At 44.5% G+C, this 14,108-nt stretch overlaps 1 protein-coding gene across 6 annotated transcripts in view; it reads right to left on the reverse strand.

The window, feature by feature from the left end:
• The window catches only part of LOC119951728 (A-kinase anchor protein 17B-like), an 84,874-nt gene that overhangs the window by 51,795 nt on the left and 18,971 nt on the right, over positions 1-14,108 (reverse strand). For 3 of the 6 annotated variants that reach the window (XM_038775030.1, XM_038775031.1, XM_038775025.1), the window contains exon 1: positions 1,856-2,254. The exons of 2 other annotated variants lie outside the window; for them this stretch is intronic. Coding sequence is in view for 3 of the 4 variants with exons in the window: in XM_038775031.1 (XP_038630959.1) it covers positions 1,856-1,905 (50 nt within the window). In the remaining variant the exon portion in view is untranslated. Of the gene's footprint in view, positions 1-1,826; positions 2,255-14,108 lie in introns of those variants that run through there. One more of the 6 variants, XM_038775026.1, reaches the window with a different exon arrangement.

The raw sequence follows: 14,108 nt of genomic DNA on the forward strand, positions 1-14,108 counted from the left end.
GCCAGCTGTTAAATAGATGAGGGGGATCTGGTGTTGCCCTCAGTGGGGGCCCGTCTGACCTTTAGTGGGTGTGGGGGTTGTGGATTGGGGGATTCCAGTGTCTCATATAATTTGGTCCAATATGTTTGGCTCTTAAATACCCTCTGAAACAGCCAGGCAAAGCACTCAATTGTCAAGAGGTGGTCACCACCACATTCTCAATGGCAATTGGACATGGGCAATAAATGCTGGCTTTGCCATTGAATGAATAAATATTCTTTTGTCCACTTTAAAATATATCTGTGAACTATCTCGGGAGAGAGGTGCATACTGCAACAATGTAGATGAAAATTCAGAAGTGAGAACACCATCGCAATAGGAGCAAATCAGAAAATCTGGCATTCCCAGATATCACAATAAGTTACTAACAAGTTATCTCCTGTAAGGAAACAAGTTATCAAAATCACAGAATGTACAACAGGATGTACAACAGGATGTCACGCTCATTTGTAACACTTTGGAAAATATGAAACCTATCCAAAATTTGTACAACAGATTCGGGAACAATACTTTTGAAAATATTTGAGATAAATCCATAACCTGTGCTTTGTAAATATTGCATGGCAATAAAATTTGATAAACTTCCCTTGGATTGATAGATGACTGAATCCTTCCATTCACAAGCAGGACATCGATATCTCCACTGTGGTTTTAAACAATCTGGATTTTTAAAAATTTATCGCCACTTTTATTTCAAAGTTTTGGGGAATTAAATCTGAAAATTGATATCCCAATTTAAGCTTATTTTAAGAGAAAAGTAATTTGGCATTGCCATGTACAAAAAAAGTGATATATCATTTTTTTAAAGTTAAATTCAATAAATGCAAAGTAACCCTATTGTCTGACGGTGGCTCCATCGGTAACACATCCATTTCCCATAACAATTGAACTCGATTGCTGATACGAATATTTAACTTTCTGCAATGTTCTCAGGGACGCAAAGTAGAGGCACCAACAACCTGGAAATGACAGTACAGAGGGGAAGCCATTTGTGACATTGAACCAGTGTCAATGCTAACTCCAGCTGTAACCATCTCCAACTGGATTGGAATTCATGAATAATTACCTCTTGTTCTTCGATGGTTGCTTAACCTTTGCACCATTTGAAACTACCAGTGTAACAGCAACCTCGAAATCAGTGCCAGGTATGTTGCTTTTAAAAACTCGCCCTACACCACACATAACAGCTGTCTTTGAAGCCGTGACAATAAGCGACTTTGAGTGAACTCAGCCCCAAAACTCTACCGCTTCCCAGCAATTACTTTGCCTGATCACACTTCCCCAGTCTTGACAATAATAATTATTTGGATTATAATGTGGCTTCAATTTACACGATACCAGAAATAACACGAGTGAATATAATTACACAGTTTCACAGCTCTGCAGATTGTAAAATGCACAACAGTCACGCAACAACAGGTTTCTCTTTATTTTCCTGACCCTGATTTTTGACTTCTAACTGGGATATCCTTCCGTGGGAGCTGACTTGCCTCGAAATGGGCATTATTCAAGTGTGCAACTGGAGTTGGCAGACTATTCGGGTCAATACTGTATCCTCTTGACCCACTGTCTTGCCCCACACGCATCGTAGCCTTTCCCCCAACCCAGGGGCACGCAACCCCACTCCTCCCCCCCCCAAACCCCAACCCACCACTCTGGTAGGACCCTTTCCACAAGATTGCCTTTTCTAAGCAAGTGTGCTGACACAGTTGCCTACACCAAACGCCCTGACCCGGATCAGTGAACGCACCATGTTACCGTATTATAGCAAAGTCTGTGCAACTTGCCTGAGGTTTAATAAAGGCCTGACACTCACATACAGGAGCATAACTCCCCTTGTTCACTGTCCTTTGCACAGAAATCCATTCATACTTCGGACGCCCGATGTTGTTCACATTGTCTGGCATCCAGCGACCGCCTGCAGAAATAATATATTTTTTTAACCAACAAAGGGGGGGAGGAGGAGGGGGGGTGCAGCGGTTAAAAAAAAAGATTCAGTCGCTGCACAGAACCACAGTCCGGGTCAGCGCCACTGGCTGTGTCTGCTGACAGCCGGATTTCATTCTCTCTCCATTTGTAGTTCCTCAAGCGAACATTCAGCGACCAACTCGTACCGGCCTCCTGCAAATAAAACAGCACCTCCCCAGCTGATTGCAACAGGCAGAAGAAATGACCAGGAAATCCCCAGCCAGCCAGCCAGCCCCCCAGGGTCAGGGTTGTAACTGCACACGGACTGAGCAAGCGCAGTGTCTCCTCTTCCTGCTCCTCTGCAGTGCAAAGGCACTGTGAGCAGGATTGGGAACCTTCTCTCAGACCTGCCAATTTCTTCATCCTTACCAAGGTTGCCGCAGCAGGTTCCTGTGTGTGGGTTTTTTTTTAACTCAACAGTGATTGAGAATGTTTTGCAATCCCCCGAGTCTCTTAAATACCTTAAACTCCGCCCCAGAATAAAGTCAAATAGTGTTTCTTATTCTTATGGCCAGGTCAGCATTTATTGCCCATCCCTAATTGCCCTTGAAAAGACGATGGTGAGCTGCCTTCTTCAACCGCTGCCAGCCCATGTGGTGTAGGTACACCCACAGTGCTGTTAGGGAGGGGGGTTCCAGGATTTTGACCCAGGTCAGGATGGGGGGGGGGGGGGATGCAGGTGGTGATGTTCACATCTGCTTCACTTCTCCTTCCACATGGTGATGGCAATGGGTTTGGAAGGTGCTGTTGGAGGTGAATTGCTGCCTTTTATCTTGTCGATGGCACTAACTGCTGCCGCTGTGTGTCAATGGTGGAGGGATTGAATGTTGAAGGTGGTGGAAAGGGGGAAAATCAAGCAGGCTGCTTCGTCCTCAGTGGTGGCAAGCTGCTTGAGTGTTGTTGGAGCTGCATTCATCCAGGAAGATGGAGAATTAAAGATCTGAGGGCGGCTCCTCTGACAGTGTAGCATGGTCTCAGTCCTGCCAGCCTACCATTTTTGCCTCTGGAGTGAGACTTTGTTTTGAGGGGCTAAAGGGTGATACAGCAGGCTGAGCCACAGGAGCTAAACAATAATCATTATCAGAAGTGCTTATTTTAGGACACATCAAACTGAAGAGATGCCAAAATAAGTACCACCAAAACCAGATACCTTTCCAACAAATAGGTAGGCTCAGAACCCTGCAAAGAGTAACTCACCTCCTGACTCCCTGTCCACCGTTTACAAGGCACAAGTTAGGAGTGTAATGGAATACTCTCCACTTGCCTGGATGAATGCAGCTCCAACAACACTCCAGGTGCTTGAAACCATCCAGGATCAAGCAGCCTGCTTGATTGGCACCCTATCCACAAATCTGGAGTACTGTCTTTGGCTGTATTCAAACTGTGCGCAATATTCCAAGTGCGGCTTTAGCAAGGTTCTATACAACTGTAGCATGACTTGGCAGTTTTCATAAATGTCCCGTCCAATACAGGCAAGCATTCCGTTTGCTTTCTTGACTACCTGGTCCACTTGTGTTGTCACTTTCAAAGATCTGAGAGAATTTGGTGAGGAAGGAGCAAAGTGTTCCTTTCATTTTCTACATTTCCAGAGGAAGAAGAGCAGTGGCGGCCTTGGTAAGTAGGACCTGGTGAGTATTTCCACAGTCCTTAATATTCTCTAAATTAGAGGAAGTAAAAGGAATGCTCCTCCTGTTCAATGTGGGAAGCCAGGAACATTTAGATGTCTCCACTGCAGCTACTCGAAATCCACATTTTGAAATTCCAACTGTGACTGAAATCAGTGTGGAGCATCGACAAGAATGAGATCTTCGTGGATAGCATGGACAGTGAGGTGGTCACACCGCAGGTAAAGAGTGCACAGGTAGAAAAGTAATGGGGAAGGGCAGCACAGTGGTGCAGTGGTTAGCACAGCTGTCTCACGGCGCCAAGGTCCCAGGTTCGATCCTGGCTCTGGGTCACTATCCTTGTGAAGTTTACACATTCTCCCCATGTTTTCGTGGGTTTCACCCCTACAACCCAAAAGAGTTGGTGGATTGGCCACTCTAAATTACCCCTTAATTGGAAAAAAAAGAATTGGGTACTCTAAATTTATTTTTTAAAAAGAAAAGTAATGGGTGACCACCAGAAAGAGCAAAAGCACTGTGCAGGTAGTGCAGGAATCCCATGGGTCCATCTCCCTCTCTGACAGATGTTCTGTTTTGGATACTCAGAGGAGTGCAGCTAGGACCAGGTGTGTGGCATTACAAATTGCTCAGCTGCACAGGGAGGGGAGAACAAGAATGATAGAGGATTCTAATGTAAGGGGAACAGACAGATGATTCTGTGCCCACAGCCGTGACACCAAAATGGTATGTTGCCTCCCTGGTGCCAGGGTCAAGGAGGTCACAGCGTGGCTGCAGGACATTCTGAAGGGTGAACAGCCAGAAGTCATGGTCCATATTGGTAACAACAACATAGGTAAAAAGCGGGATGAGGTTCTGCGAGCAGGATAGACGGAGCTAGGAAATACATAAAAAAGCAGGATCTCAAAGACAGTAATCTCAGGATTACTCCCAGTGCCACATGCTAGTGGAGTCATTTTCAAAGTCAGGGTCGCAACCCATGGGGGAGTCGTGGGTGGGTGTTGGGAGGGTCGTGGGACCATCGGTCGTGGCGTTCCTGATTGCAGGAAGAAGTGCCCAATGGCTGCAACCGGCTTTTACAAATGCCGGCCGCGACCGGCTTTCAGAATGCCCCCTTTGATTTGATTTTGATTTGATTTATTATTGTCACATCTATTAATATACAGTGAAAAGTATTGCATGCTGTACAAACAATGCATACCATACATAAGGAAGGAAGGGGAGACTGCAGAATATAATGTTACAGTTATAGCAAGGTGTAGAGAAAAGATCAACTTAATACGAGGTAGGTCCATTCAAAAGTCTGATGGCAGTAGGGAAGAAGCTGTTCTTGAGTGGGTTGGTACGTGACCCCAAACTTTGGTATCTTTTTCCTGACGGAAGGAGGTGGAAGAGAGTATGTCCGGGATGGGTGGGGTCCTTAATTATGCTGGCTGCCTTCCTGAGGCAGCGGGAATTATAGATAGAGTCAGTGGATGGGAGGCTGGTTTGCGTGATGGACTGGGCTACATTCACAACCTTTTGTAGTTTCCTGCGGTCTTGGGTAGAGCAGGCTCCATACCAAGCTGTGATACAACCAGAAAGAATGCTTTCTATGGTGCATCTGTAGAAGTTGGTGAGGCCCGTAGCTGACATGCCATATTTCCTCAGTCTTCTGAGAAAGTAGAGTCGTTGGTGGGCTTTCTTAACTATAGTGCCGGCATGGGGGGGGACCAGGACAGGTTGTTGGTAATCTGGACACCTAAAGACTTGAAGCTCCCGACCCTTTCTACTTCATTCCCATTGATGTAGACAGGGGCATGTTCTCCACTACGCTTCCTAAAGTCGATGATAATTTCCTTCATTTTGTTGACATTGAGGGAGAGATTATTGTCGTCGCACCAGTTCACCAGATTCTCTATCTCATTCCTGTACTCTGTCTCGTCATTGTTTGAAATCCGACCCACTACGGTGGTGTCATCAGCAAATTTGAAAATCGAGTTGGAGGGGAATTTGGCCACACAGTCATAGGTGTATAAGGAGTATAGTAGGGGAGTATAAGGAGTATAGTAGTTTTTTTTTCCTAAATAGATACATTCTTCCTGCCTTGAGTGGCGGCAGAGAGCAGGTCACGTGCCTCGTACACTGGCATCACGTGCTCTGGGCGCGAGAGAGATTCCTACATTTTAGGGCTAGTTTAGCACAATGGCCTAAACAGTTGGCTTGTAATGCAGAACAAGGCCAGCAGCAGGGGTTCAATTCCCACATTGGCCTCCCCGAACAGGCGCCGGAATGTGGCGACAAGGGGCTTTTCACAGTAACTTCATTGAAGCCTACTTGTGACAATAAGCGAATAATATTATTATTATTATCGTAGCTGCCAGCAGTGCTGGTGTGAGCTCCAGGGCCTCTGGTGAACAACCCTTGAAGAAGAAGCTGAAAACAGGAACAAAGCAGCATGAAGATGATATATTGAGGAATGGGTTTATTAATTGTGCCACTGCAAATCAGGATGCAAAGATTGTGTGCGTTATATGCAGGGAAGTACTGGCAAATGACAGATTAAACCCTCAATACTTCAAAGGCATTTGAAGACTAAGCATGGAGAGTTCGAGGACAAACCTCTATTTTTTTTCAATGGTTGCAGTGAGATCTTAAATCATCAGCTGAAGTCCTTAGCAGAAATGTAACACTGAACAACAAAACAAGTGAGATTGAGGCCCAAGCAGGCTCACCTGTCACATTAAAGGTAAGCAAAAGTGGTGGATGGTAAAGTTCGACCGGCGTGGGTCACGAAGGTTGGCTGGCCTGAGCCTTGGCTGGCATTGGGTGACGAAGGGTTGGCTGCTGTGGATCGCGAAGGTCGGCCGGCATGGGTCGCGAAGGATGGGCGGTTGCTAAAAATGTGTCCTGGGCAAAAAAGGTGCAGATCAGGAATAGGAGAATAGACCAGATGAGTGTATGGCTGGAGAAGTGATGGAGGAGGAAGGGATTTAGACTCCTGAGGCATTGATATCGTTCTGGGGAAGAGGATACCTCTACAAACTGGATGGGTTGCCCCCCAGCAAGACCAGGACTAATATCCTTGGAGGTTATTTGCCGATATTGTGAAAGGTTTAAACCAGAGAGGCAGGAGGTTTGGAAACTGAGCAGGGAGACACAAGAGAAGGAAACAAAGATAGAAATGAAAGACGGAGGAGTAGAAAGCAAAAAGTGGAAGGCAGAGGAAACAAGGGCCAGCAGTAAATAGGATCATGGTACAACAAAGATGTGTAAAAATGTTAAAAAGACAAGTCAAAAGGCACTGCATCTGAATGCCGAAGTATTTGCAATAAGGTAGACAAATTAACAGCGTAAATAGATGTAAATGAGTACGATACGATTACAGAGACATGCGGGATGACCAAAGCTGTGAACTGAATATCCAAGCTTACTTGATATGTAGGAAGGATGGCAAAAAGGAAAAGGAGTGGGGTGGTATTGTTGGTTAAGGATGTAATCAGTGCAATATTTGGAGAGGATATTGGCTCAGAAAATCGAGATATAGAATCAGTCAGAGCACAACTAAGAAGCAACAAGAGGTGGAAAACATGAGTGGGAGTGGTCTACAGGCCTTCGTACAGTCGCAGTAAGATAGGGGATGGCATTATACAGGAAATTAGAGATGCAAGTAACAAGGGTGCTACAGTAGTCTTGGTTGACTTTGAGCTACATATAGATTGGGCAAACCAAATTAGTAATAACGAGGTGGCGGATGAATTCCTGGGGCATGCACAAGATTATTTTTAGACCAGTATGTTGAGGAACCAACTAGCAAACAGGCTGCCCTAGATTTCGTATTGTGCAACATAAAACAATAATAATTTACGGGATGTGGGCATCGCTGGTTAGGCCAGCATTTATTGCCCATCCCTAGTTTCCCTTCAAAAGGTGGTTCTGAGCTACATTCTTGAACTGCTGCAGTCTGAGGTGTAGACGCACCCACAGTGCTGTCAGGGAGGGAGTTCCAGGATTTTGACCCAGCCGCAGTGAAGGAACAACGATATATTTCCAAGTCAGGATTGTGAGTGAGTTGGAGGGGAACCTCCAGGTGGTGGGGTTCCCAGGTATGTAAAATGGTTAATTAATAATCTTGTTGTGCAAGGTCCTTTAGGGAACAGTGACCATAACACGACAGAATTCTTCATTAGGATGGAAAGTGAAGTAGTGCGACCTGAAACTAGGGTCTTAAATCTAGAACATAGAACATAAAACATACAATGCAGAAGGAGGCCATTCGGCCCATTGAGTCTGCACTGACCAACTTAAGCCCTCACCTCAATCCTATCCCCTAACCCAAATCTAAAAAAAAATCAATTACGAAGGTGCAAGGCATGAGTTGACTAAGATAGATTGAGGAACTTCATTAAAAGTCATGGCGATTGATAAACAATGTTGAATATTTAAGGAAAGAATGTATGCTTTGCAACAGTGCAAAAACACAAGAAAAGCGGCTGAATCATGGCTATCAAAATAAATTAAGGATAGTATTAGATCCGAAGAGGTTCATATAAAGTTGCTAGAAAATGTAGCAAGCCTGAGGATTGGGGAACAGTTTAGAATTCTGAAAAGGAGGACCAAGAGATTGATTAAGAGGGGAAAATAGAGTACGAGAGTAAACCTGTAAGTAACATAAATGCAGACTGTAAAAACTTCTATAAGTATATAAAGAGAAAGAGATAGGTGAAGACAAATGTGGGTCCCTTACACTCCAAATCGGGAGAACTGATAATCGCAAACAAGTAAATGGCAGAGTAATTAAACAAATACTTTTGTCTTCACATTCTGGCTTCACGGAGGAAGATACAAAACATTTCCCAGAAATTCTGGGAACCAAGGGTCTGGTGAGAAGGAGGAATTGAAGGAAATTAGAACTATTAAAGAGATAGTGCTGTAGAAATTAATGGGCTTGAAAGTTGAGAAATCCCCAGGGCCTCATAATCTACATCCCAGAGTACAATGGATGTATTGGTTGTCACCTTCAAAAATTCCGTAGATTCTGGAATGGTCCCGGCAGATTGGAGGGTGAAAAATGTGACCCCACTATTTAAAAAAGGAGCGAGGGAGAACATAGGGAATTACAGACCGATTAGCCTCACATCAGTAGTAGGGGAAATGCTCGAGTCTATTATGAAGGATGTTATAACAGGATAACTGGAAGTATCTATGGGATTAGCCAAATTCAACATGGATTTATGAAAGGGAAATCTTTTTAACAAACATACTGGAGTTTTTTTGAGGATGCAACGAGCAGAATAGACGAGGGGGAAACAATGGATGTGGTGTACTTGGATTTTCAGAAAGCTTTTGATAAAGCCCCACATAAGAGATCAGTGTGTGAAATTAAAGCACACAGGATTGGGGGGGGGGGGTAATAGATTGGCATGGACTGAGCAGATAGGAAACCGAGAGTAGGAATAAATGGGTCTTTTTTGGAGTGGCAAGTGGTGACTAGTCAGGTCTCACAGGGATCCGTGCTTGGGCCCCAGCTATTCGCAATATACATCAATGATTTGGATGAGGGAATCAAATTTAATTTATCCAAGTTTGTTGATGATACCAAACTTGGTGATAATGTGAGCATGTTGAGCTTCGAGGTGATTTAGATAAATTGAGTGCGTGGCAGGTGCAGCATAACGTGGATAAGTGTGAGGCCTTGGTAGGGTGCTCTTTCAGAGGGTCAGTACAGACTCAATTGGCTGAATGGCCTCCTTCTGCACTGTTGGGATTCTATAATTCTATGATCAGCCATGATCATATTGAATGGCAAAGCAGACTCGAAGGGCCGAATTATCTCCTGCTCCTATTTTCTATGTTTCTATTCATTCCCTCCACCACCGACACAGTGACAGTATCCAAGGATCCTTTTTTAAATAAATTTAGAGTACCCAATTCATTTTTTCCAATTAAGGGGCAATTTTAGCATGGCCAATCCACCTAGCCTGCACATCTTTGGGTTGTAGGGGCTAAACCCACGCAAACTCCACACAGACAGTGACCCAGAGCCGAGATTGAACCTGGGACCTTGGTGCGTGAGGCAGCAGTGCTGACCACTGTGCCACCCCGCTGCCCTCACCAAGGTTCCTTACACACCATCTTCCGAACCCACTGTAGTGATCTGTACATCTGTACATACATCTGCAGGTACACCAGGGACTACAGACAGATGTAACAGCCACAGCATCACTAGAGGGCAGCATCAGAGACGGGTCCAGCCCAAGGGAGGATCCGCCTCTTCCAGAAGCACAGGGCTAGTGAGCAGCAGCAGACAGAGACAGCTCAGCATAGGCAGCTTACCTTAACTTCACTGGTCATACCTCTTGACTGTATTATATCTAGTTAAGCTCTGGAAACAGAACAAACCCATTGAATAAAGTATTTGTGTTAATTGGAAGTCTACAATCTTTATTCAGACTTAGAGAATAACACATGATACCAGGAGTGATTTCAGAAAGCTAGCTAGACACCAGCAAGAGAAGAAAAACTTAAACCGGATATTCGACTGTGGAAGACGTCGCAGCAAATGGATCCTCGACGACTAACTGATTCGATGAAAATTGTTGGAACTCCATGGCAGCTGGAAACAACCGGTAATTTAAGTTATAACTGGAAAATGTTTGAACAGCTGTTCCAAATATTTATCACAGCTAATGATTTAAGCACTGCCTCTGACGCAACAGAAATAGGCCTACTGCTCTCAACAGGAGGGCATGAAGCTAGAGAAATCTATAATTGCTTTAATTATTTAGAAGGTGAGGACAACACCAAAGTAGATGTTATACTCAAACAATTTGCTGAACGCTGTAACAATCAGTCCGGTGATATCTGGAAAGATTTAACTCTTGTCAGAGAAACGGAGGGCCCATCTCTGATTTTATTACAAATCTCAAGTTAATACCACAAAGCTGTGATTATGCTGATTTCAGAGACATTGATTAATTTCTGCATCAATTAATTTCTGGACTATCTGATAAAAATTTGAGGGAAGAACTTTCACAAAATAAGTATCTAACTTTAGAACTTGCTATACAAAAATGCCTTGCTTATAAACAAAAACAAACTCAATACGTTGAGTGTCTGCAAAACACAGAATCTTCATTTAGAATACAAAATCGGTAAAAATGGCACGAACACTCACCATGAGGCAGAGGCAGGGTTGAATCGGAGAGAAGGAGGTGCTGAGCGGCAGCCATCTTGAGAAAGGAGCCGCACATGCTCAGTTGCGAAAAGAGGGCACAGTACAGGAAACTCGGTGTGCGCATGGGCACCGAGTCCTAGGCATGACGTCACGAGCGTCATGATGTCAGAGGACCAGGACCACACCCACTTAAAAGGGAAATGCACGAAAATGAACAAAAAGAAATTTAAAGCTGCAAAACCCAATTTTCTTGCCTCAAATGACAGAACAATGCCCAAACTTACACCAGCAGTTGAAAATAACTTTCACAACACCTGGAACAAGCAGCTAGCACCGCCCTAGAAGATGATATGGTCCTTGTTGACTACAACTCAGACAAAGATTTCATCTTGGGAGATGGCTACCCCAGTACCAAATCCGAACTGCAACTAGAGGTGGTGTACCGTGAAGACCCCGACAATGAGTTCTTTGGAATAGGGAACCTTCAGCCCAGCCCAGCATATATGACATCCCGTGAGTGCAGGATTATGCTGCGGCCTGATGCCAAGAAACAGAGAGTGGTCCACGCACCACGAAGGGTCCCAGCCACACAAGAAGATGATTTGTTCATTGAACATGAAGGGAACGATCACAACTCCGAAACAAAAAGCAATGATTTGTCCAACAAACAATACACACAATATTGCTCAGACATGGCTGAGTTATTCAGAGATCCTGATCACAGCATCAGCAACACGGTTGAAAAGCTCAATACGACTCTTCTCATGATAGATGAATCCAATACCATGGTGCCATGGCAGATCGTCGGTACATTGGATGACAGCAATACCCAAGACGAAGACGACGTCATACAGAGAGCACAGAATGACTCCGTTGAGAGAGCACAGATCGACTCTACAATGAGAACACTGCACAACTCCACAAAGAGAGAAATGACAGATTCCACAGAGAGCAATGACAGACTCCACAGAGAGAGCAATGACAGACTCCACAGAGAGAGCAATGACAGACTCCACAGAGAGAGCAATGACAGACTCCACAGAGAGAGCAATGACAGACTCCACAGAGAGAGCAATGACAGACTCCACAGAGAGAGCGATGACACACCACAGAGAGAGCGATGACAAACTCCACAGAGAGCGATGACAAACTCCACAGAGAGCGATGACAAACTCCACAGAGAGAGTGATGAAGGACTCCACAAAGAGAGTGTCGCAAGCCTCCACAGACAGCTCGATGACAGACTCAAAAATGGAAGCAAGCAAATACTCCATAGCGAATGCCATGCATGTACAAGACTATGAAGATCTATCAAGCTTATTTGAGCCACCAGAAGAAGACACTGAATGTCTACCCACTTGTGTGAGACAAGTGACGAAGAAATCACAATTCCCATACAGGATGTGCAGGATCACAGCGAGACTGACATATCTCAGCTCGTCTGCACAGAAGCACTCAATAATCAGAGGATGGCCACCCATGAGTCCAGAGAGACCATGTCAATGGAAATCTTGAAGATTTTGACTCCAGAAGAGGAGCACCAAGAGTCCAGAGAGACCACATCAATAGAAATCATGAAGATTTTGACTCCAGAAAAGGAGCACTACAACCCACAACAAAAGGAAATCATGAAGATTTTGACTCCAGAAAATTAGCACAAAGAGATCACAGATGATTCAAATGAACCTGAAATGACTCCAAAAGAGGAGCACCAAGAAATCAATGATAATTCAAGTGAACCAGTAAGCAAAGAAGAGGAATCGAATCCACCACAAATGACTGATGTCACCAACATCAATGCAACATCAGATCATTCTCACAATTCTCAAGAAGATACGCTCAATGTAGCAGATAACACAAAGGACACTGACACCAATAACTGTGACAATGACTCAAATCATCCACATGGCACACTCATTGAGCGCAACAAGAACAAAAGCCGCAAGAAGCACAGCAGAAACAAGAACAACAACAGCAACAACAAAAACAACATGCAGCGCAACAAGAATGACAAAAGCAACAAGAAGCATCCCAGAAACAACAAGCACGACAAGAAAAAGAACATGAATAAAATCAAAAACAACGAAAACAGAATCAACCAGTGCAACAAAAATAACAACAAGAACGACAACAACAAGAACGCCAATGAAAACAACCAAGACAGAAACGACAAAAACAAAAAAAAGAACGACAATGAGAACAACAAAGACAGAAACGACATAAACAACAACAATGAAACAATGACCTGTACAACATGGTACAACTCTGCACATGAAGGACAATGCCACAGCACACTGCGAAACAATGACAAGACTACAAACATGCCATGGCATGATAAAGAATCTCATGAATTCACATCTGCTCCAGAACAAACAAGCAAAACAGCTTTCACGAACTATGACACACAGAATCATTACCACAAACACAGGAAAAAGTCGAGATCAGACAACGGTACGACACAGATTCGCTACCCACAATCAAATGGAACAGGGGAAAAAGGTGTCCACATCATTAAACGACTCATCAGCAAAGCAGCCGAGTCACATTCTGACATCAACCTAGCTCTGTTATCATACCGAGCAACCCCATTGAACTCAGGACTGTCGCCAGCGCAAATGCTCTTTGGCAGAGACATCCAGACAACCCTACCGGCAAAGCAATTCCGAGACCCTGGCAACGCACCAGTTCTCGACGACATGCGGGCACTATGCTCCAAACAAAAACTATACTGCGATCAACATGCAATCCCACTCAAGCCACTGACAATAGGTGACACCATCAGAATCAGGGACCCAGAAGGCGGATGGTCTGAGTCAGCTACGGTGATCAGGCAGGAGCCACCGCGGTCCTACATTGTCAAACCGTCTGCGGGAGTACTTTTTCGCCGTAACCGATGGGATCAATTAGAGATTCGACCTGCAACGCCATAATTTCCCACACTGGACTGGACCGAGTCCATTTGTCCACAGGATGTTCCTCGCCACACAGCACCAGACAGTACTCTTGATTGTATAAGGTGTTAGTGAGGCCACACCTGGAGTATTGTGTTCAGTTTTGGTCTCCTTACTTGAGAAAGGACGTACTGGCACTGGAGGGTGTGCAGAGGAGATTCACGAGGTTAATCCCAGAGCTGAAGGGGTTGGATTATGAGGAGAGGTTGAGTAGACTGGGACTGTACTCGTTGAAATTTAGAAGGATGAAGGGGGGATCTTATCGAAACATTTAAAATTATGAAGGGAATAGATAGAATAGATGCGGGTAGGTTGTTTCCACTGGCGCGTGAAAGCAGAACTAGGGGGCATAGCCTCAAAATAAGGGGAAGT

This window comes from Scyliorhinus canicula, chromosome 17 (genome assembly GCF_902713615.1).
Source record: "Scyliorhinus canicula chromosome 17, sScyCan1.1, whole genome shotgun sequence".
NCBI classification, from domain to species: Eukaryota; Metazoa; Chordata; class Chondrichthyes; order Carcharhiniformes; family Scyliorhinidae; genus Scyliorhinus; species Scyliorhinus canicula.